Below are 24,158 nucleotides of genomic sequence, written 5' to 3' on the forward strand. Positions count from 1 at the left end.
AAAAGGGTTGGGGAAAGGGAAGATCCTTGTGGAACTCCTAAATTGGATTTTGCTAATGGCGATTCTTTGTTGTTGATTTTAACTTTGAAGGATCTATTGTGGAGGAAAGATTTGAACCAACTATGGGCAGATCCTGAGATACCAATGTCTGTTAGGCGATCCAGAAGAATGGAGTGGTTGACGGTGTCAAACGCCGCAGAGATGTCTAACAGGATTAATAAGAAGGAGTAGCCTTTGTCAAGACCCATTATAATATGATCTGTAAGTGAGATAAGGAGGGTTTCTGTGCTGCGTGCTTTGTGGAAGCCATATTGTGAGGGGTGTAGGATATTTTGATCTTCCAGGTATTCTGAAAGCTGGGTGTTTACCTGCTTTTCTGTTATTTTGGCTAAAAATGGCAAATTAGAGATGGGTCTGAAATTGTTAGGTACATTAGGGTCTAGATTGTGTTTCTTGAGAAGGGGTTTGAGTGATGCAGTTTTTAGGCTGTCAGGGTAACTTCCTTGGGTTAAAAAGCAATTTATGATACTTGTTAAAGGTTTTGCAATCGTATTTGGAATGAGAAGCAGGAGATTTGAAGGAATATTATCTGCAGGATGGCTAGATGGTTTTTGTCTTTTTAGAAGGGATTCAATCTCTTTAACAGAAATTGATTCGAAGCTTTCAAGTTTGGCTCCCTTGCTTGATTGAGGATTCTTGTCTGAGGTAAGAGGTAGAGTATTGGGAGGAAGAAGGGCGAGCGTATTCAGGATCTTTTGTTGAAAGAATAAAGCAAGTTCATTAGCCTTAGATAGAGCTTGTTCGTCAGGGATGGGTGGAGGAGTTGATTTTGTGATTTGAGTGACGTATGCAAATAGGGCTTGGGCATCGTATTGAAAATGATGAATTTTGTTGGCATAAAATTCTCTTTTTGTTAGTAGAATAGAGGTCCTATAATGATGTAGAAAGCCTTTGTATTTAGACAAGGTAGTTGAGTTGGGTGTTTTTCGCCAAATATTTTCTCTGTGGCGTAGCTCCTGTTTCATCTGTTTTAGTTTAGGGGTAAACCAGGGTTGATTCCCTTTTTTTGTAGGATTGATTGTTTTAGAGACTGTTGGACACCATTTGTTAGCAACTGTTTCAGTGATCTTGTGCCAGGAAGTTAGGGCTGAGTCAGGATTCGAAAGGTCTAGATTCGTGAGTTCCTTAGACAGCTGATCACTAAGTATTTCCGATGGGCAAGGTTTTCTGAATTGAATAGTAGAAAGGAGATGAGAGGTGTGAGTCTGTTTAGCTATGGAAAAGGAGGATTCTATCAAGAAATGGTCTGACCAGGGGATTGGTGTGCAAGATGGTACTGAAGTGCAGGATAAATTAGAATTGATGAAAATTAAGTCCAGAGTGTGTCCTGCTTTATGCGTAGGACTATTAATGATCTGCGTGAATCCCATAGCACTGAGGGAGGTGAGGAGCGCTTCGCAGTTTGAGGAGCGAGGTATAACATCAGTGTGAAGATTGAAGTCGCCTAAGATCATAGATGGGAGGTCTAAATTGATATGTTTCACTATGGATTCTATGAGTGATGAAGGGTCCGTTTCTAAAACTCCGGGAGGAGCATAGACTAGTAGAATTTGTAGTTGTTTTGATTTGACTAGTCCCAATTCTAATTTAGAGTCAGACTTGATGGTATGAGTGGATAGTTTGAGTTCTTTTTTGGTGGCTAAGAGAAGGCCACCTCCTCTTTTTTTGTGTCTGTAGAAGGAGAAGAAGTCATAGCTATGAATAGGAAGTTGATTAATTAGAGCAGTATCAGTATCTTTTAGCCAGGTTTCTGTAATAGCACAGATATCTGGATTTGAATCCTGGAGATAATCGTTGAGGATGTGTGTTTTTTTTGTTAAGGATTGAGCGTTGAAAAGGGTTACTGAAAGTAGTGTGAGGCCTAGTAGTTGATTTAGAGGTGAGGTCATGATTGGAATAATTCTTTTTTGTATATTGTGGGTGGAGATAATTATGGAGCTTCTCCTTTGGTATTGAATGATTGGGATATTATAGGTATGCATGAGATTGGTTGTAGAGACTAGAAGCTGGGGATGTTGTAAATTAGAAGAAAACTGGACAAATCCAAGTAGAATGCAGATAGAAGAAAAAGCTGGGTGAATGTAAATAAAAACTTTTTCTTTTATAGAATCAATTAGTGAAATTCCTCTGTAGGATCTGATAAAGTCTCTGGCTATTCCACGGATTCTCAGGTGAAGCTGACGTGATTAGCGCAGGTGTAGAGTAAGAATTGGGTGGAGCTATCTAGCAGTGGATTGAGAGGATCTGTATCTGGTGGATCGAGATTGAGGGTAGATGTGGCTGAATTTTGATGTATGAGGTTCTCTGCTGGTAGAAGGTTGGTAGAAGGTCAGGCTGAGGAGTGCTGGATGCTGATTGGAGTTGGTAGAAGGTCAGGCTGAGGAGTGCTGGATGAAGTTTTAGTAGCTGTGTTGAACTGGATGATGTGTGCCGGATGCAGCTTGGAATGTATGATGAGAGTTGGACGCAGCTTGAATGTATGCATGAGGTGAGGGAGGGATTCTTGAAAAGATGTTTTGAGGTTCTGAGACGAATGTTGTGAGTTGGGTGTTTGTTGAGAGCGGAGTTGGAAGTTGAAAGGCTGGAATGCTGGTAACTGCTGAGTGCTGGGACAAAGATGTCTGTTGCTGTTTGGGTGATAGGTGGAGGTTGCCTGTTAATTTACAGGCTGAATGAGTGGTACAAGCGTAGGTGAGAGACCTTATAAGCTGGAAGGATGCTGTATGCTGGAGAGGCTGGATGGCTGCTGGGGAGGATGACTGCTGGATGGCTTCTGGAGTAGCTGGACAGAAGGCTGGATGGATGTTGGGTAGCTGCTGGAAGCTGGAGAGGCTATAATGGGTGCTGGCTTTGCTCCAGGCAGTAATCTTTGTTAGGATCAGGATCTTTTAATGTTACGTACGATTATTTAGAACGTAATCTCTTCCGAGGGTATAGGTCGGGGCGGGGCTCCCTCGGGGCTGCGCGAAGGGGCAAACAAAGGGGCAAGCCCCTTTGTCTTGCTCCTTCGGCACGCGACGCTCGGCGCGCGGCGTCAAGAGTGTGACAAATTTAAAGCCCCACAGTGCTGGTACCTGATTGGAGGCGCTGAAATAGTAGGCGGGGCTCAGCGTTTTCGGCGCGATTCGCTTAGATTTTGGTAAGCTTTTTTCCCTGCAATGTCTGCCGCGTTATCGGCGTCGAGGCCGGCTGGGTGAGGAGAGATTTGCAGTGACCTTCCCCCGGCGGGGCTCGGCACCGATCGCGCAGGCCTTCCCCGTTCGCAGCAGCAACCTTCCTACATTTCACTTGTATTTTAGGAATTTTTTTATGGCCCTGGAGAGAGGTTGCTTTTACAGGATTGTACTTGTTTAGATGTAAATAAATGCAAAGTCAAAGCCAATGTAGTATTTCTTACCTCTGCACTCAGCATTCCAGCATTATAAAATGTCCTGGTTCAAGGATTGTAAATAAATACGTATTATCTTTTCAATGTATTGCTGCCTGGATTTAGCACATTCCCTTCTTTCTTGTGCGGGATTGCACTGGCCTGCTGTGTGTCTTACCGACTTATTGTTGGGAAATTTCTTGGCACACGAGCATTAAAAATTAAAAATGGCTGATACTCCCCACCCTGGGGGAAGACCTGGATTGGATTCCTTCTGCTCAATGGGCAGGCAGGAGCTCAGGGATGCTTCAGGGAGGGGAGTCCCAGCCGTTGGCCAGCAGTGACAACTGTGGATGGGATTCAGGGCCCACAGGTTGCTGCAGTCCGTGGCAAGAAGAATGAGGTTTGTTGCTATAATAAACGAGTTGCAAAGGGAAGAGGGTGGGGGAGGGGGGGGGGAAACAGAATTGTGAAAAAATATCCTTGTGTGATTGTGAATGAAGGAAAATGTTACCATACTCCTAGCTAGGGGGCAGGTTCCCACTGAGCTGGATGTTCAGAGGAAGCTGCCAGAACCCTCCAGCCTCAGCTCATCTTTGCTTTCTCCCTTTTTTTGCAAGTAAGTATTCTCTGTCATTATCGCATGCCTTCTTGAATACTATTTTTTGTCTGATACTTCCACTGGGAAGCTGTTCCATATATTTGCAGCTTTTTCTGTGAAGAAATATTTTCTAATGAGCCCTTTTGAACTTTCCACTGAAAAAAAAAAAGTTTGCTTCTTGTGTATTATATTTATACCTTTCAGGTATTTGAATGTTTCTCTCATATCTTTACTTTCTCTCCTCTCCACTAAGGTTTTTAAATCTCATCTCAGTAGGGATCTTGGGGTAGAGTCTGCGCCATTTCGGGCGCCATTTCGATAGCCCTTCTCTGGATTCCTTCAACACTCTCAATACTGTCTCAGAGATTCAGTCACCAGGATTGGACATAATACTCCAGAGGTGTATTAAACAGAGTGTTAAACAGCATTTAACACTCCCTAGTGTTAAATGCTGTTTTCCAGATATCTTCTCTTTGGATATGTACCAAATTGTATGCACCCCTCAGATCCAACTTGGTAAAGATTCGAGCCCCTTGGAGTCGATCAAACAGCTCCTATACAGCCACCTATACAGAGGCATTATCACTTCTTTTTTTTTCTGCTGGTTCTGCCTCTTCCTAGGCACTCTAGCCTCTGGCTCTGGATACTGGCTTGTCGCACTGTTTTTACCATCTTAAGATCATCAGTTCTGTTCATTTTGGGGCCAATTTTCAAAGCCATCTAGTTGCCCAACTACAGAGTTAAACAGCAAGACAAATCCTTTGAAAATTCACTGGGGCGAAGCAGCTAAATTTACTAGTTCAGATATTTTTGCCCTGTACTGCAAAGAGGTATTGAAGTCTGCTCCAAATAATACAGTTCCAGCAAAGAGATTTGAAAAGGTTTCCAATACGCTAAGGCGACATTGGAAATTCAAGAATGATTATGCTGCATTTAGCAAGCTGTTAACAACAATAAGAATCAACAATAAGAGATGGAGCCTCTTCACTAAATACAGTCCATGGTATTAATGCAAGAATAGTTATGAACAACATTTTCCCCTGAGGAAGCCTGGACGGTGAAACAGAAGCTTTTGTAAGGATAGAGAGAATACAGGATATAGCAGAAGTAGAACATAAGACTACAGAAACATCATTGGAAAAATAGTCCTGTGAAACAATTACAAAGTATCCTGTCTTATGGACTGTGATTCAACTGTATTCCCTTTTTAATGAAGGTATCTTCCATGTGACTCATTTGCAATTCACAAAGTATCTTCCTTGGAGTCCAGCTCTATTGCAAGTCTGTCATTGTTTCATTACAAGCACTTTATATATATTTTGACAATTTTTATGACAATATCTATACATGTTATAAATGCATAACACTACAGAGATTTAGAAGCGGTGTGATTGAGGAATGATTGACTAGGGCAATTAATAAATATATATTTGTGCTGTGCCAATTTTATTTTTGTAATTATTTTTTGAATAGTTTTGATATTCTTTGCTATTGTGAAATAAAGCTTGCAACATTAAGTATATTTCAAATCATTAAAAACATTAGTGGTGTTATTTACTCTATCTATAGGGGTTGAGGAATAGCCTAGTGGTTAGTGCAGTGGGCTACAAACCAAGTCCTGCTGTTCCACCCTGGGCAAGTCACTTTAACCTCCATTGCCTCGGGCACAAAACTTAGATTTATTTAACATTTTTTATATACTGTTTGCACATCGTACTGGTTTACAAGGAACAAGTGAGAGGCCAGAGGAAATGGCACAACCATTACATGGAACGCATAAGTGAACATTTGAAAGCATTTAAGGAACATAGGAAAACATTTGATAACATATGAAAACGATTAACTTAGTCATATAGAACAAAAGGTATAAGAATTATGTTTTACAAATATAAGAAGGGAGAGACTGTACAAATAAAAGGGACTTGGGGGGAGAGGGAAGGGTAGTTGAGAGGGGTAATAAGATAGATATTAAATTTATTTATTTATTTATTTAAGGGTTTTTATATACCACGGTTCGTTAGCAAACATCACCTCGGTTTACAATGAACATAAATTAGCAACAAGCTTTACAATCCAAACATAATTAAATAGGGATACATCACTGATAACATTAAATTATAATATAATTTAAATAAATTAACTTAAACTCAATTGACAGGGGTATAAGGAACCGGAGTATCAAATTAATGGTACATTATTAACAGTACAGATCTTACAAGGTCAGAATTAGATAATAGCTAAATAACAATATTAATAATATTGCAAGAAAACAGTCGCCAAAGTATGTTTAATGTTATTATACAATAGATAGACTGGAATGGGAAGATAAATTATATAAATGTCATATTATAATTTTACAGAAGGGACAGGATCACAGATTGTAGGCTTGTTTAAACAGCCATGTTTTTAAGTTCTGTTTACATTTCTTGTGGCAGGGTTCCAGGCGTAGATCAGTGGGCAGTTTGTTCCACAAGTTGATTCCAGCTATTGTGAATGTTCGTTCTCTCATTGAGACATATTTTATCTGTTTAAGCATTGGAGTAATTAGCTTAGCCTGGTGCGTTTTTCTAATTGGTCTGTCTGAAGTATGGAATGTAAAGAACTCGGATAACCAATGCAAGTCTTGGTTATATAATGTCTTGTGAATAAGGGTGAGTGCTTTGAATGTTATCCTAGATAGGATCGGAAGCCAGTGCAGGAATTGTAGAGCTGGAGTAATGTGTTCGTAGCGGTGCGTGTTATATATAATAATATAAGTATTAAATATAAAGGGGGAAGGGAAGGGGGGGAAGCTAACTTATGTACAGGCAGGGGTGGACAGATAGACTATGTCCAGACTCAAGGTTATGTTTAAAGTAGGGGCACAAATATACTTTGAGGAGGGCGCACGTATACTTTAGGGAGGGGGTGGTGTAGGCAAGGGCTGTTTAGTAAAAGGCCTGTTGAAACAGCCACGTTTTTTTTAATTTGGGTGTTCAGGTTTCTGTATGGAGGTCATGGGGCATGGAGTTCCACAGGGATGGACCTGCTATTGAAAAAGCTCTTTTCATTGTGGAGGCAAGTTTTGTTAGCTTATGGGAGGGTAGGTGTAGGGTTCCTTGGTGAACAGTGCGTGTAGGTCTGTTGGAGGTGTGGAGTTGGAGAGGCTGTTTAAGCCATTGAGTGTTTTCATTTATTATAGATTTGTGTATGAGGGATAAGGATTTGTACTGTATTCTGGAGTTGATGGGAAGCCAGTGTAGGTCTTTCAGTATGGGTGTAATATGGTCTTTTTTGTGGGTATTGGTTGGACTCGGGCTGTGGCGTTCTGAAGGAGTTGTAAGGGTTTGGTGGTGGTGGGGAGGCCGAGGAGTAGGGAGTTACAGTAATCGATTTTGGAGAATATAATGGATTGGAGCACTGTGCGAAAATCAGAGAGGTGTTCTATAAGATTATAGATTATAAGCCCTCTGGGGATAAAGAAATACCTACAATACCTGAATATAAACCAATGTGATATCTCAGATCAAATGTATATATATATATGTTATATAATTACCACTAAGATAAAACAGCAGGTACTGGTCTTGAAACAAGAAAGGTGTGAAAGATCTTTTTTTTTATTTTAATTAATTTGTATTACATATGTACAAACATATCAGTAGTTTTATCATTGATATTGTAAAGACATTTTTATAATTTTCTTACATATTTCTGTGATGTATTTTTTGTTATAAATTATTAATAAAAAAAGAGTAACCAATTAATTAAAAAAAAAGATCTTTCAACCCTTTCTTGTTTCAAAATCAGTACCTGCTATTTTACTCTAGTGGTAATTTTTTAAGAACATAAGATAATGCCATACTGGATCAGACCAAGTGTCCATCAAGCCCAGCATCCTGTTTCCAACAGTGGCCAATCCAGGCCATAAGAACCTGGCAAGTACCCAAAAACTAGGTCTTTTCTATGTTACCATTGCTAATGGCAGTGGCTATTCTCTAAGTGAACTTAATAGCAAGTAATGGACTTCTCCTCCAAGAATTTATCCAATCCTTTTTTAAACACAGCTATACTAACTGCACTAACCACATCCTCTGGCAACAAATTCCAGAGTTTAATTGTGCATTGAGTAAAAAAGAACTTTCTCCGATTAGTTTTAAATGTGCCCCATGCTAACTTCATGGAGTGCCCCCTAGTCTTTCTACTATCCGAAAGAGTAAATAACCGATTCACATCTACCCTTTCTAGACCTCTCATAATTTTAAACATCTCTATCATATCCCCCCTCAGCCGTCTCTTCTCCAAGCTGAAAAGTCCTAACCTCTTTAGTCTTTCCACATAGGGGAGCTGTTCCATTCCCCTTATCATTTTGGTAGCCCTTCTCTGTACCTTCTCCATCGCAATTATATCTTTTTTGAGATGCGGCGACCAGATATGTACACAGTATTCAAGGTGCGGTCTCACCATGGAGCGATACAGAGGCATTATGACATTTTCCGTTTTATTCACCATTCCCTTTCTAATAATTCCCAACATTCTGTTTGCTTTTTTGACTGCCGCAGCACACTGAACCGACAATTTCAATGTGTTATCCACTATGACGCCTAGATCTCTTTCTTGGGTTGTAGCACCTAATATGGAACCCAACATTGTGTAATTATAGCATGGGTTATTTTTCCCTATATGCATCACCTTGCACTTATCCACATTAAATTTCATCTGCCATATGGATGCCCAATTTTCCAGTCTCACAAGGTCTTCCTGCAATTTATCACAATCTGCTTGTGATTTAACTACTCTGAACAATTTTGTGTCATCTGCAAATTTGATTATCTCACTCGTCGTATTTCTTTCCAGATCATTTATAAATATATTGAAAAGTAAGGGTCCCAATACAGATCCCTGAGGCACTCCACTCCCACTGAGAAAATTGTCCATTTAATCCTACTCTCTGTTTCCTGTCTTTTAGCCAGTTTGCAATCCACGAAAGGACATCACCACCTATCCAATGACTTTTTACTTTTTTTTCTATGTATATGGTTAGCAAGGTACTACATTTATTAGCATAAACAATCCAGTATCTTTTCTTGATATATATAAGAACATAAGAAGAACATAAAAACATGCCATACTGGGTCAGACCAAGGGTCCATCAAGCCCAGCATCCTGTTTCCAACAGTGGCCAATCCAGGCCATAAGAACCTGGCAAGTACCCAAAAACTAAGTCTATTCCATGTTACCATTGCTAGTAATAGCGGTGGTTATTATCTAAGTTAACTTAATTAATAGCAGGTAATGGTCCTCAGTCTGAGATCTCTTTTGGGAGCCCATGGAGGCGGAAGACATGTTTTAGAAACAATTTAGCCAACTCTGGGGCTGACGGAAGGCTTCAAAGGTGGATGAAGTGACCCATTTTAGAGAAATGGTCAATGATAACCCAGATCACGGTATTGTTCTGTGACTGTGGAAGGTCTGTGATAAAATCTGTGGATATACTTGACCAAGGTTTGGTGGGAGCTGGAAGCAGTTGGAGAAGACCCCCATGTAGGGGGTTTTTGTTGGGCCCAGATGGGGCATGAATCTACATAGTTGTAGGAGTCTTGCACTATACTGGGCCACCAGTAGAATCTCCACAACATCTCGAGAGTTCTGGTACGGCCCGGATGGCCAGCCAGCTTAGAGTCATGAGCCCATTGGAGAACCCGTTCACGTAATCTACGTGGAACAACGGTCTTTCCAGCAGGGACTGTGTTGGTCACTGTGAGGGATACACAGACAGGATCAATGATATGTCTTGGGACATCGGGAGTATCGTCAGGTTCGAAGGATCTGGAGAGCGCATCTGCGCGGAGGTTTTTCAAGGCCGGTCGATAGCGCAGTTCAAAATTAAACCTCTCAAAGAACAGCACCCATTGGGCTTGCCTTGCATTCAGGAGTTGTGCTTCTTTTAGGTGTTCAAGATTCTTATGATCAGTGAAAATGGTGAATTTGTGTTGTGCCCCTTCCAACCAGGGGCACCACTCTTGGAGGGTGCATTTGACCGCTAGGAGTTCCCGATCTCCGACTGTATAGTTCTGTTCAGTAGGCGAGAACTTGGGCAAATAGAATGAACATGGGATCAATGTCCCCTTGGGAAAAAATTGACTTAACACCACCCCCGCTCCAATAGCAGATGCATCGACTTCTACGACGAATGGGCATCTAGGGTCCGGATATTGTAGGCAAGGGCCGGAGCAGAAGGCTTCTTTTAGCATATGAAAGGTGGTGTGTGCCTTGAAAGTCCACACATGGGTGTTAGCCCCTTTCTTTGTCATGGCGGTGAACGGATGGCTAGGATAGAGTAATTAGCAATAAAGCTTCTATAATAGTTTGTAAAGCCAAGGAAGCATTGCAAAGCACGGAGGCCAACTGGATGGGGCCAGTCTCAGATACCTTGAAGTTTTTCTGGATCCATGGAGAATCCTTTGTCGGAGATGATATACCCTAAGAAGGGCAGACGGTTTTGCTCGAACATGCACTTTTCCAACTTGGCGTAGACTTGGTTCTCTCTTAGACGTTGCAGAAAGGTCTTGACATGATCACGATGTGATTCTAGATCTTTCAAAAAGATCAGGATGTCATCCAGGTATACGACTACAAAGAAATATAGGAGATCTCAGAGGATTTTGTTCATGAGACGTTGAAAGACATCAGGGGCATTACATAGGCCGAAGGGCATCACGATGTACTCGTAGTGACCATCCCTAGTGTTAAATGTTGTTTTCCAGATATCTTCTGTTTAGATATGTACCAAATTGTATGCACCCCTCAGATCCAACTTGGTAAAGATTCGAGCCCCTTGGAGTTGATCAAACAGCTCACTGATGAGGGGTAATGGGTATCTGTCTTTTCTGGTGATGGCATTAAGCCCTCTATAATCAATACAGGGATGTAGTCCTCCATCTTTTTTCTTGTCAAAGAAAAAGCCCGCTCCAGCGGGAGAGTCAGAGGGTCTGATGAACCCTTTTTCTAAGTTCTCTTTAATATACTCAGACATGGCGAGGGTTTCTGGGTGAGACAATGGGAAGGTTCTGCCCTTGGGGGGTGTCGTGCCTGGCAGAAGTTCTATAGGGCAATTCAGTTTGCACAGTGGAGGTAACATGTCTGCCTTCTGCTTCAAGAAGACATCTTCAAACTTGGCATACTGGGTAGGCAACCCAGTAAGGGTGGTAGACTTCATGATGGTTACCACTGGGGATACTTGTTGTAAACAGGTCTTCTGGCATTTGGGACCCCATTGTACCAACTGCAGGGAATTCCAATTGAACTGAGGTCCATGGAGCTGGAGCCAGTGCAGCCCCAGGATGACAGGGTGTGTTGAACGTTTCAGCACATAGAAAGACATCTCCTCCTCATGGAGAGTGCCCATGGTAAGGCGGACGGCCAATGTTCGGTGGGTGATTAGTCCTGGAAGGTGTTCTTCTTGGATGGATGCAATGCGGAGACTCACCTCTAATGGCAGTAGAGGGATGTTCAGGAGCTTGATGTCATCCATGATGAAGCTGCCACTTGCCCCTGTATCGACAAAGGCAGTGGTGGCGAAGGATTGAGACTCGATGCCAAGGGAGACTGGAAGTAGAAGTTGGGGGCTGGTGACAGTAGCACCCAAGCTCGGGACCCCCACCGGGCTCAGGTGTTACAGTTTCCCAGCCGAACCGGGCAGGACTGCCAAAGATGTCCGGAAGCACCACAGTAAAGGCAGAGACCTTCCTTTCTCTGACGAAGACGTTCAGTCGAAGACAACTGCCCACGGTTAACCTGCATTGGTTCTTCAGTATGCAGTGGTGGTGCCGAGGAAGCCTTGGATGGAGGACTTCTGGCATGCATTGGGCGTGGAGTAGGAGATCTCGAGGCCTTTACATCTAGGCGCCGTTGCCAGAGTCGGTGATCGATCTTCCCGGTGAGGGAACCTCTAGAGACGTGGGAGTCTCACGGGCGGTGAGTTCATCTTTGAGCGTGCTGGAAAGCCGATCTAGGAAGATGGCTTGCAGACATTCCTCTTGCCACCCGGGTTCAGTAGCCAGGGTCCTGAATTCCACCGTGTACTCAGAGAGGGTTTTCGACCCTTGACGAAGGTGGAGGAGGTTATGGCTGGCTACCACTTGGTGGACCGGGTCTCTGAAGGTCTGCCTGAAGACAGTGACAAACTCAGACAACTGGGAGAGCGTGGGGTCGGATCATTCCCACAACAGAGTAGCCCATGCAAGAGCCTTTCCCTCAAGGCGGGAAAGGATGAAGGTCACTTTCATGGCCTCATTTAGGAACAAGGAGGGTTGCAGTGCGAATTGCATGAAGCACTGATTCAAGAAGCCTCGACAGAAGCGTGGATCCCTGTTGAATTGAGGAGGTGCTGGGAAAGCCAAAGTTGCTCTGGGTAGCAAGGAAGCCAACAGACCCTCGGGATTGGACAGAGCTGTATCTCGCAGCTGTGCATGCAGCTCTTCAACTGAAGAGTCTAATGATTCCAAGGCTCGTCGATGCTCTTGGACTGTTGCGGCCAACCCTGGTAGAGCCCGGGAAACGGGGGACTCCGCCGAATCCATGGCCTTGGCAACCTGTTGCGCTTGGAGGTGGACCCTTGTTCTGGAGCAGTGGAGAATGGCTCCCTGATCGGACCCAGGAAGCACCTGCCACCAGGTAGCGGAGCACAGGAGGAGACAGAGGCTAACTGGAGCTTCACCACTGGAAGCCCGTGGTCCCCCCGGGTGGAGCCCTTGGGGACCCGGGCTGCTTAGACTTAGATGGGCCTCGCAGGGTCTCCCTGATATGAAGTATAAAGGTATGCCCACCAGGATCAAGGGTGCGCGATCGATATCTTGACTGAAGGCCTGAGGAATCAAGGAAGGCCAATACAGTGTCTGCGATGACAAGGCTAGGAACAGGGCCAAAATCAAGGAGGATTGTTCAAGGATAGCCGAGGTCGAGTTCCAAGGATCAGTCCGAGAGAGGTCAGCCAAAGCAGGGGTCAAGTTCCAAGGATCAGTCTGAGAGTAGTCAGCCAAAGCAGGGGTCAGGTTCCAGAGGTCAAACGTGGTCAAGGAGGCAGGCAAAGGTCAGTACCAGAGAGTCAGTCCAAGAGGTATTATTTATTTATTTATTTATTTATTTATTTATTTGTTAACTTTTAATATACCGACATTCGTAGGACACATCATACCGGTTTACAATCAACTCAAGAAGAATGAAAGTTACAAATAACAGGGAGGGGGAAGGGGAGCAGTCAAGAAAAGGGAGAGAGGGGGCCGGGAGAAAGCAAGTGCCAAGAGAGCGCGAGCAATATAGAGGAAAGAGAGAGTAAGATAAAAAAATATATGTGTGAACTGTAATAACAGTATTAACTTATTTAACATTTCAATAATTTACAAACTGTAGAGGCAGTATTAACATATTTATAGCATTTCACTAAGATACAAAGTCAACATTTTCATAAGATACATCATCGGAAGTGGGATACAGAACCAGGCGGAAAGGCGGGGGGGGGGGGGGGGGGGGGGGGGGGGGGGGGCGAGGCTGTTTTATGTTAGGGGAACGCAGGAACAGACAGACGCTGGAACACAAGGATGCTGGAACAAGGCTGGAACACGAGGATGCTGGAACAAGTTTGGAACAAGGCTGGAACGAGACTGGAACAGGCTATGAGACACAGAGGCAAACTCAGTACACACAGGGTGTCGACCCGATTGCCAAGGCAAGTAAGTGCAGGCAGGCACTTCCTTTAGTAGTATGTTCAATCAGGGTGCGCCGCGGAGCTTGGACCCGCCCCTGGCCCTATAAGGGACTGGGCGGTGCGTGCGCCTAGGGGCAGGGCCAACCCCACGGAGGAGGCCGAGCCCCGCCGTGAGGCCTGGTGCACTGAGGAAGGCCCGGCAACCGCCACCGTGGGACACCGAGGTCTGGAGGAGCTTGCAGCAGCTGCTGGGGAGGCCGACCCAGGACCTGCAGTGGAGTTGGAAAGGTGAGCAGGTCTGTGCGTGGGCCGAGAGAGGACAGAGTGCACAACACAGGGGATCGATCCTCAACCATAAAGTAGATTCAATTCCAAACATTAAAAAAGCAGTACAAGGAAATAAGTTGGAAATAAGTTTAGGTGCACTCTGTCAAACCACAGTACTGAAATATTCTGTACAACTAGAAAATTGTATATATATTCCCCTCCTGCCTACCCATGCTCCTCGTTGTCTTAATCCACACGTATAACTTTAAAAAAACATAGCTTATTAAACAACTTCCTATTGGTAAAGCCAACTTAGGCCTGGATTTATCAAAATGCACTAAATATCGCATGCGATAGGAAAAGGAGCGTGTTTTATGGTAATAGGCTGTCATAACTTTTCCGCACTTTGTGATAGGTGCCAGAATTGTTGTGTTTCCTACCTACAGCCACTGGGGGGGGGGGGGGGGGGGGGAGAGAGAAAGACTAGCCATAATGCCCTCATACTAAGTAGGTATTTATACTTCTGTATGAGGCCTACCTAGTTACTCAAGGTGAGGTTTAGGTATTAGTGTAGGGGTTAGGGGCCACTTTGACATTCTGAGTGCGACGTATGAACAGAACAGTGTACGCTTGTGAAGATTTGTTGACCTTCGGAGTGAGGAAACTCACCCAAAGATGAGATTTGTGCAATGTTCCTAGGGATATGTTGCAACCATCGCGGCCCGACAGCTTCACTCCGCCTACCTTTCTTTTTCTGCGACTCCTCCTGCTCCCTGTGGACATCTGGCTGCCGTCCTCTCCGGCGTCCCCAGACCAGCTTGGGCGCTGCCTCCCGCCATGCTCCTCAGGTACCTTAGGGTGCACGCGCCGCGTGGCCCTCATTCTTATTTCCTCTTTGTCGCGAACCTCAGGGGCGTCCCCCTGTGATGATGTCACGCTGCCTGGATATTTAAGCCTGTTGTTTATTGCTAGCCTTTGAATTAGCAAGGGATTTCCTATGGATGGGATTCGCTCTCCGTACCCAGCTACTCTGCTTCCATCTTCTATTTGGACTCTTTGCTTTTAACGAGGTACCCGCTCCTCGGGGGCCTCTCTGCTTCTTTCAGGTCGCTACCAGGAACCGGTACTCACTCCTCGAGGGACCATGTTCCCTGACTCGCTGCCTGTGTCCATCTCCTCTTCTCCTTGGAAGAATTCGCTACTGACACCTTCTGTGAGTACAACTACCATCTACTCCTCAGAGCTGTTTCCCTCGAACCAGGTACTCGCTCCTTGAGGGCCTGCCTCCATTCCAGCACCAGTGCCATCTTCCACAGAGAACTGCTGCGTGAGTACTTGCCAATGAGTCTCTGTGCCCAGGGATCTGGTACTCGCTCGAGGGCCAGCTCTCCCTATCTCAGGGCTTCTCCATACTGGGGACTCTGTGAATATCTCATTGTACTCATTTTCTCAGTTCTTCTTCCTACAGCACTGCTACCGGAGAAGCCGCTGTTCCAGCGCCCTGAGGAATACTAGCCCAACCGGGCTCCATCTTCTACTCACTACTGCCACCTCTGGTGGCTTCATAAACTGTCTAATAAAAGATATAATCTGTGTTTGTGTGTCCGGAGCTGAGCCTGACCTGTGGCCCCTCACGGGACTTCCCCCCATGGGCGTGGTCAGCTGCCAGAGTGTCCAAGGGTCCACCCAAACCCTACAAAACATAACAGGATATGGTTCTGGAAGGAAGAAATTGCTGCTGTGCTTCTCATGGGGAGTGGGATAGGAAGTGAGAGTGTGTTTGTGTCTATTTGTGTGTTAGAGCAGTGATTCTCAACTGGTGTGTCGCCACGCACTGGCAGGTGTGTCACATGCTACTCACAGTTGGGGGCTGAAGAAAGGAAGACTGGCGCTACTAGCGCCACCAGAGACCAGGCCATCGGGGCCGAAGAAAGGAAGAGAGCCATATCCCTAGGAAGTCCTAAACTGTGGAACACCCTCCCAACCGAACTTAGAACACAGCAAAATTTAAAAACCTTCAAAAAAGAACTAAAAACTTGGATGTTTACCAAAGCCTACCAAAACACGCAATGACTCACAGTTCGTATTTCCCTCCCTGCTGGTCCTATGTAAACATGTGGAACCAAAGCAAGCACGTAATGTAACCTGTATAGTTTGACATCCGAACTATGTTTATAATGCCTTCAATAACTATGTTAACAATCGCATGAATCTTTTGAACACTCTGTTAAATATCGAAACTTTGTAAACCGTTGTGATGGCTAAACTGAACAATGGTATATAAAACTCTATAAATAAATAAATAAATGTTCTCTCAACCTAACTTGATGGACTCTCTACCTGGGTAATATCAAGCTAGGGTTTTCAGGATATCCACAATGAATATGCATGAGAGAAAATTTGTAGGCATTGCCTCCATAACATGCAAATTTTCTCTCATGCATATTCATTGTGGATATCCTGAAAACCCAACTGGCTCGGGAGGGGGGGGGGGGCAGGGAAAGGAACCAAACAGGACAACCAAGCAGGACAATTTCCTATAACCAGTGGCATACTAAGGGGGAGTGTGGGGGTGAGGTCGCGCTAGAAGAAGAGGGAGGCCTCAGGGCCGTGAGCGGTGGGAACACTGGGCAGCCGCCTAGAGCACCACGGGTCTGGAACTGGAAATTGCATAGCCCCCCATGGCCCAAAGAAGTGGTGGGTCCGCTTGGGTGGGAAGAAGAAAAGGTCATGCAGTAGCGACCCAAAGCAGGAGGAAGAGCAACAGCGCAGCCCCCTACCCTCCCCGCCACAAATGCAGGAAGTAGAGTTGCACCAGCCCATGTGCTGCCTCAAGTAAAATGAAGAGTCCCTGTCTGTCATGGAAGGAAGAAATTGCTGCTGTGCTTCTGATGGGGAGTGGGATAGGAAGTGAGAGAGAGTGTGTTTGTGTCTATTTGTGTGTTAGAGCTGCGATTCTCAACCGGTGTGTCGCCACACACTGGCAGGTGTGTCACGTGCTACTCACAGTTGGGGGCCGAAGAAAGGAAGACCGGCGCTACTAGCAGCCGCCAGAGACCAGGCTATTGGGGCCAAAGAAAGGAAGACCGGCACCCCCGCCAGAGACCAGACTGGTGGGCTGATGACGAGCTGTTCAGCTGGGGGCCTTTATGTGTGTGTATTTGAGATCAAAAGGGTGCTTCTGTGTGCTGGTGAGTATATGAGAAAAGAATGATGCTTCTGTGTGTGTGATGAGTATGTGAGAAAGGAACGGTGCTTCTGTGTGTGTGGTGAGTTTGTGAGAAAGGGAGGGTGCTTCTGTGTGTGTGTGTGTGTGTGGTGAGTATGTGGGACAGAAAGGGTGCTTCTGACCCTGACTGCAAGGGCATTTACATCTGTTATACATTTTATCTCAGTCCCGTGGAGAGAGCATGTAAAATTTCTGAAATTTCTTTCTCTACAGCCATAGTAAGTAAATCTAAATAAATCAGGCCGCTGTTGTGTTGAACCGCATGCAGGCATTATTGGATATATTGCAAAGAGGAATATAGCATAAACAGTGCTCTTAAAAAAGGGGTCGTGTTTGCAAGAAAAGTACTTTCTATTTGTTAAAGTAGATGACCATACTGTCCGGCAGAGATTCAGTAGTGCATGTTCCTATCCCTGTATTTGGGGCTTGGAGCAGGACTCACTAGTGAGCGCAATCACACGGAACAACGGAGGCGTGGAACAAGTTTCCAGCCGGAGTTCATTTTCCAACGGACCTCTGTAGTCCGTCTCAGATTCATCGCTGTTCAGAGTGGGAGGCTTTGGGGATCTCGGGAGCCGGGGTGCACTGTTGTGTTCCCCGTCTGGCCGGGCAGCGACTAATCATGTCCGGATTCAGCCCCGAGTTGATTGACTACTTGGAGGGCAAAATATCTTTCGAGGAGTTTGAGAGACGCAGAGAGGAACGGAAAGCACTGGAGAGGAAGGTGAGAGGTTGCCGGTCACCCTGGGAGCTCCAGGCGCAGGTGGCACGGTTTCGGTGGTTCTTTCCTCGACCGTCCTTTGAGCTTAACTAATATTTTCAAATTGGGAGCAGAAATACACGGCCGTCGTCTTCCGGTCACAATACAGTGTTTTATGTGTAATTACAGATGTCTTGGAGCATACAAAGTTGACTCAACAGCACAAAACGTATCCGGCACAAACTGGAGGATGGCAGGCAAAACTGTTAATCTATGTGCACTGTCAAGTTTTGCTTTGCTTTGAGCATTGTACAGTGTGTTTCTTTGGTATCTCAGCCTTGGTTTGAACTATACAAATGTTATACACATTGTTTGCAGTGGCGTGCGGGCTGCGGTGTCATTTATAACAGGGAATTAGTCTCGTTCCCACAGCCCCCTGTCCACTTCCCTCTTCCCCCACCCCAAAGTCTTCATCAGACTCATTCTCTCTGTCTCCTCTCTCTTCCTAAACTGCCCCCCGAAAGTCTTCATCAGTCTTGCACCCTCTGTTCCCTCTCCCTTCTCACACCGCCCCTCCCAAACGGGCCGATACAGTAAAAGTCGCAGGAGAGCCGACGTGCGCACAGGCCAATGTCCTGGGCGTGCGATTCAGTATCAGCCCAAATGCAAATTAGGGCCCGCGGTAAACGGAGGCTCTAGAGGGACACTAGTGCGTCCCTAGCGCCTCCTTTTTGACAGAAGTGGCGGTTGTCAGCAGGTTTGACAGCCGATGCTCAATTTTACCAGCATCAGATCTCGAACCCGCTGACAGTCACGGGTTAAGAAAACGGATGTCGGCAAAATTGAGCGTCCATCTTCCAACCTGTGGGCTGCGGGCAGTTTTAAGTTTTTTTTTAATTTAAAATTTTTTTTTTATTTTTGGGGCCTCTGACTTAATATCGCTATGATATTAAGTCAGAGGGTGTACAGAAAAGCAGTTTTTTTTTGCTTTTCTGTATACTTTTCCGGTGCTGACAGACATTAACGCCTGCCTTTGGCAGGCGTTAATTTCTGAAAGTAAAATGTGCGGCTTGGCTGCACGTTTTACTTTGTGTATCGTGCAGGAATGACTAATAGGCCCATCAACATGCATGCTATTACCCCTTACTGTATAAGGGATAAAAATAGCGCGTCGAAAATGCACGGCCAAACGGGGGCTAACAGTGCGCTCAGCCTGAGTGCACTTTACTGCATCGGCCCGAAAGTCTTTATCAGTCTTGCTCCTTCTGTCCCTTTTCTCCAACATACAAAAGACAGTTGGAACCCCTATAGTAATAGGCCTTTTGTAACAAGTATTGGGTGTGGGCTTGGCCCTCAGAAAGCCATGAATAAACAATTATAATATAGTAAACCTCACATACCAAAACAGCACTAACTGCCGACACTCAAACATAATAACCCTATCTATAAAAAGACAACACTGCAAATATTACATTATGTTATAAAACACCAATATACCATCTATTAGGTAAACAGAGCAAGCCAGGCTATCTTAAAAGATCTGCAAAATAAAACATACCTGTACCTAAAAATATTGGTGAAAAGCTTTTAAAACGACATAGGCCCTTTCTTCAGATATCAGATCAGAGACATTCACAGCTAAAGCCAGGTCCTATATTGTCTCAATAGCTCATGTACAGTATTTTGGGCTAATACTTAAACAGTCCAATAAAAGCTATCACAGCCTGCTAGGAATACAGTTTACCCCAAGAGACAAAGCTGCCATATCAAAATAACACTAACTCCCAGGACTCAAACAGCAACAACCCTACCCAGAAAAGAGCAGCATTGCAAATATTACATCAATAAAATATTTAAAAACAGTAGACATATCAAATAACATTCAACAATTAAAACTAATTGGGATAAAAAAAATCCTCTGCTCTCCATACCTGGGAACTTTGATTTCCAGTCACTCTGAGATTGTCCTGGGAAAGTTGGGGGGGGGGGGGGGGGAGATGAGAGAAGTTACACAAACTTTCTCTTCTTTCTCTTCCCCATACACACACTAACATGTGTCCATTGTCTTTCACATACACATATGCAGGCACTCTCTCATACTCAGTGGCTCTTTCTACACACACACGCATGCATGCACTCTCTCACACATGCGTAAAAAAGTGCATCCAAACTGGGCGCCTGTTTTTTTTAACAGGCGCACAGCTACCTCTCCTGGGTGCCCGATGCTATATTTAAATGAGCTGGTGTGTTAAAAGGGATGCACTAGGGAGAAATTCTGTATCCTTAGCACCCAGGAGATGTGACTGTACGCTTATTGCTGTGGGCACTCAATACGAACTATAGAGAACTCTATCAACTAAAGAACGCACAATAGCAAGGGGTGAAATCAGCCTGGAGCCTGTATATTATTTGTCCAGAAATTTTTTTTTTATAATGGATGCATTTCATTCATTCTTTAGTTGATAGTTTTCTCTATAGTTTATAGCACCAGCTCATTTAAATATAGCATCAGGCTGCCCGGGCAGGTGGCTGTGTGTGCTTTAAAAAAATGGATGCCCAGTTTGGATGCATTTTTTACGTACATTTTATTGCATTGTCCTGGGAGTGACTGGAAATCAGAACTGTGGAGGAACCACAGAGAATTGTATTTTTGATTTTTTTCATAGGCCCATGACTCGTGAATTACTTAATGCCAGCTCCAGGGCTGGCGTTAAATTTACGGGGTTAAAAAGTGTGCGTTGGGTGCCCAGGGATTTACTGCTTTAGGGGGTAATAGCCTCATCTACATGGAATTTACATGTGATGAGCGCTATTGGCTACGTGTTTGGGCACGCGTTTTGTTTACGCTAATTCCCTTATTGCATTGGGTGTTACTCTAGCACATCCAAAACACGCGTCTAACTGAGGGTAAACCTGTGCGATAGGCTGAGCGCACTTTATTGCATTGACCCCTCAGTGGCCCCTCTCACACACAAGAGGCGCTCACACTCAGTGGTTCGCTCTCTCTTACACACACACATACTCGGGCACCCTCTCATATTCAATAACTTTCTCCGTAAAAACCACAGACACAAGTACTCTCACTCAGTGACTCTTTCTCCCTCGCACATAAACACAGACTCTGACACACACTCACACTCAATGGCTGTTTGGCATTAACTAGCAAATGAGCTTTCTCTGTTGCAGGTCCGATTCTCTGGAACTCTATTCCTGAACAAATTTGACTATGTGCAAGTACCAAAGAATTTAAGAAATCTTTTAAAAACCTACCTTTATACCGCCACCTATAATATTTGTTAACCATTAAAACCCATTTCCAACAGGAAAAGTTTCATCATATTAATCTCAAATAGCTATATATGATTGGATTATGATGCATTGTAAATGTAATGTATTTTTATGATTTGCTTGTTTTGTCTTTTAACAATGAATGCTTTATTGTAAACCGCCTGGACGGTCAGGTTACTGACCAATTCGCGATATATAAAAAATTTTAAATAAATAAATAAACACATACAGACACAGGTACTCTCTCATATTCAGTGGCACTCTCTCCATCACACACACACACATACTCAGGCACTCATATTCAGTGGCTCTTTTCACACACACAGAGACAGACATAGGCACGCTCTCACATTTAGTGGCTTTCTCGCTTTCAGACACACACACTCACTCTCTCTTTCACTCAGTCATGCTTAGGGCCTCCTGTTCTCTTCTCCACCTCATCATCATGCCGCCCGGTTCATGGTTCCTCTCTTTTTCAACAGCAGCCGTATGGGCTCTGCAGCGCCCTGCAGGGATTCGTGTTCAGCCATCAACGGAATGGACTCTGCTGGCGGTCGCGGGATCTTGTCTCTTTTTTAACCACTGCAGGATGGGTTCCACAGCAGCCTGCTGGATCATGTGTTTTTTGTGGTTTGGACTGAAGATGGAGTTGCGTTGATGTAACATTGTCTCCTGCTGCAGGGCGGATCTCATGATAGGAGTCTCGTGATCGGTCCTTCGGCATTAGGAGATGATGTTCATTTAAACGCAACGCCTGCTGAAGGTCAAGGAAGAGGATTGCCCAGTTGAGTGCAGTATAGGGTCGGGCAGGACTTTTTGCTTATCCCTACCCCTCTTGGAAAAAGTGTGTAAAAAAAATAAAGTGAATTGGTCAGGGCCTGGAATTCACCAAATCCCTTGAAGACCCTGATCGTACACCACTGATTGACTTGATCCTGTTAGGGCCGGTGGAATTGCATGTGGTACTTTCACAGTTGGCTTGTTGTTTCATATTGTAAAGGGAGAAAGAATCCAGGTCCTTTTTTTTTTTAACCTAAAAATAATTTTGTCTATGTATATCTAAAGATAATTGTAAAATCTTATTTCAGTTTTGTAAATAACAATAAAATTGCATGGGCAGATCTCACGTTTCTGCCCCATAGTGTGGATGAAAATGTTCTTTCTGGATCTGCATTGATTTTGGCCAGCCTAGTTAATAAGAGCTTAAACCAAGAACCAAACTTGGAATCCACCTGAGTTTATTCTTAATTGTTTATCCGATGGCCCATGTATGTAGTCGGTTCTGAAAATTGATTATTTTTGTATAGTGAACTTTACACTAGTTCCCAGCTACACAATGCAAGGTTCCACATTAGGAGTCACCATTCAGGAAAAGGATCTAGGTGCCATCATTGAAAATATGTTGAAATCTTCTGCTCAGTGTGCAGTAGCAGCCAAGAAAGCAAATAAAATTAGGAAAGGACTGGAAAATAAAACAGAGAATATCATAATGCCTCTGTATCGCTCCATGGTGCAACCTCCTCTTGAATATTGTGTGCAGTTCTGGTCACCACATCTCAGAAAAGGTATAGCAGAATTAGAAATGAATCCTCTATGAGGAAAGGCTAAAGAGGTTAGGCCACTTCAACTTGGAGAAGAGAAGGCTGAGGGGAGATATAATAGTGGTCTATAAAATAATGAGTGGAGTGGAATAAGTAAACATTAATCGGTTGTTCCCTGTATGTACCCAGATCAGTCCAGACTCCTGGGTTTTGCCTCTCTGCCAACAGATGAAGACAGAGAAGGTTTCACTGACACTGTGCATAACCCAGTGTGCCACCTGCAGCCCCTCAGTATTTCTCTGACTCCAGCAGATGGTAGATGGTGTAAAACCTGCAGCCTGGAGATAAAGGAAAAAAAGAAAGGAAGATTTAAAAGCAAGAACATTTCTGTATTCTCCCAGGGGAGTGTGAGGTCCTGGTGGGGCCAGCCCCCCTGGTTTGAGCAGACGAGCAGGGGCTTGGTGACCCTTCTGATAGCTTAGACCGGAGATCCGTGGGATGGACATCTGATGGCCCAGATCTCTCATCCCCCAGGAGACAATGGTGTAACCTGCTGGCAGTTCTGCACTGTAAGCCTAGTGAAACAGGGAAGTATAGCTTTCATATGGTCCTGGGCTGGGTCGCTAAAGTTTGGCAAAAGGAGACGGATATAGCCAGTGGTCTGGCTCTTTTCTGATCTGCCATGCGGCCTGTGCTCCTGGAATCGGAACCTCTGCACCAAAGGAAAGTATTGGTTTCTATGTATCTCTATTTGTTCTCGGAGAGTAAAATAAGTAAAATAAAAGAGAACAAGGAGCTAGTTAGAGGAATCTGTACAGCATTGGGGTTCCAGGGAGGAGCTACCTTAGCAGCTTCTCTGCCTGCAGAAGAGACCAAGTGTTGGCTCCATGGCGCTGAGGGACTCTTCCCCTGCTTGCCATTAAGGTACTGGGGATGGTGCGGGGAGGAACAGCGTGTGTATGCGGCAAAAGCAGCATGGCGTTCAGGGGGGTCTGTGTCGAGCATGGCCGCACCAGTAGAATGAGCCTCACGGGTGACAGGGTCTAGCACTGAGGCTTTCCCCGTCAGCGTGGAAATGGCAGCAGTTTTCGATTCCCTAACAGCATCGGTGGGAGAGGCAGGGGAATCCCCTCCTCAACTATCATCGGCGGTTCCCTGTTCCGCAGAGGTGCAGAGAGACACTTGCACCTGAGGAGGAGTTTTTGGTTCTGGTAGAGGTCTTCTGCTAGTTTTAATTTGCTTATGCACAAGGCTTGTTTAGTGGAACAGGCAGGGGGGGGGATGCTGGCTTTCGGCCCCAGTCTCCTTGGATTCTCGGCCGGTCGAGAGGCCTGAGCTGTTGGGAAGTTCTTCAGGTCTTCAATGATTTTCAATGCTGGATGTTGAACAGATCCATGCTTAAACACGCTGAAGGTGCAGG

At 44.7% G+C, this 24,158-nt stretch overlaps 1 protein-coding gene across 6 annotated transcripts in view; it reads left to right on the top strand.

The window, feature by feature from the left end:
• The first annotated feature begins 17,303 nt into the window (after window positions 1-17,303).
• Window positions 17,304-24,158, top strand: part of GTF3C3 (general transcription factor IIIC subunit 3) — a 123,062-nt gene continuing 116,207 nt past the window's right edge. For 5 of the 6 annotated variants that reach the window (XM_029606061.1, XM_029606067.1, XM_029606064.1 and 2 more), the window contains exon 1: window positions 17,304-17,427. In XM_029606061.1, coding sequence (XP_029461921.1) covers window positions 17,305-17,427 — 123 coding nt within the window. In that variant the 5' untranslated portion in view covers window position 17,304. Of the gene's footprint in view, window positions 17,428-17,651; window positions 17,934-24,158 lie in introns of those variants that run through there. The other variant, XM_029606062.1, reaches the window with a different exon arrangement.

This window comes from Rhinatrema bivittatum, chromosome 6, assembly GCF_901001135.1.
Source record: "Rhinatrema bivittatum chromosome 6, aRhiBiv1.1, whole genome shotgun sequence".
Classification (NCBI taxonomy): Eukaryota; Metazoa; Chordata; class Amphibia; order Gymnophiona; family Rhinatrematidae; genus Rhinatrema; species Rhinatrema bivittatum.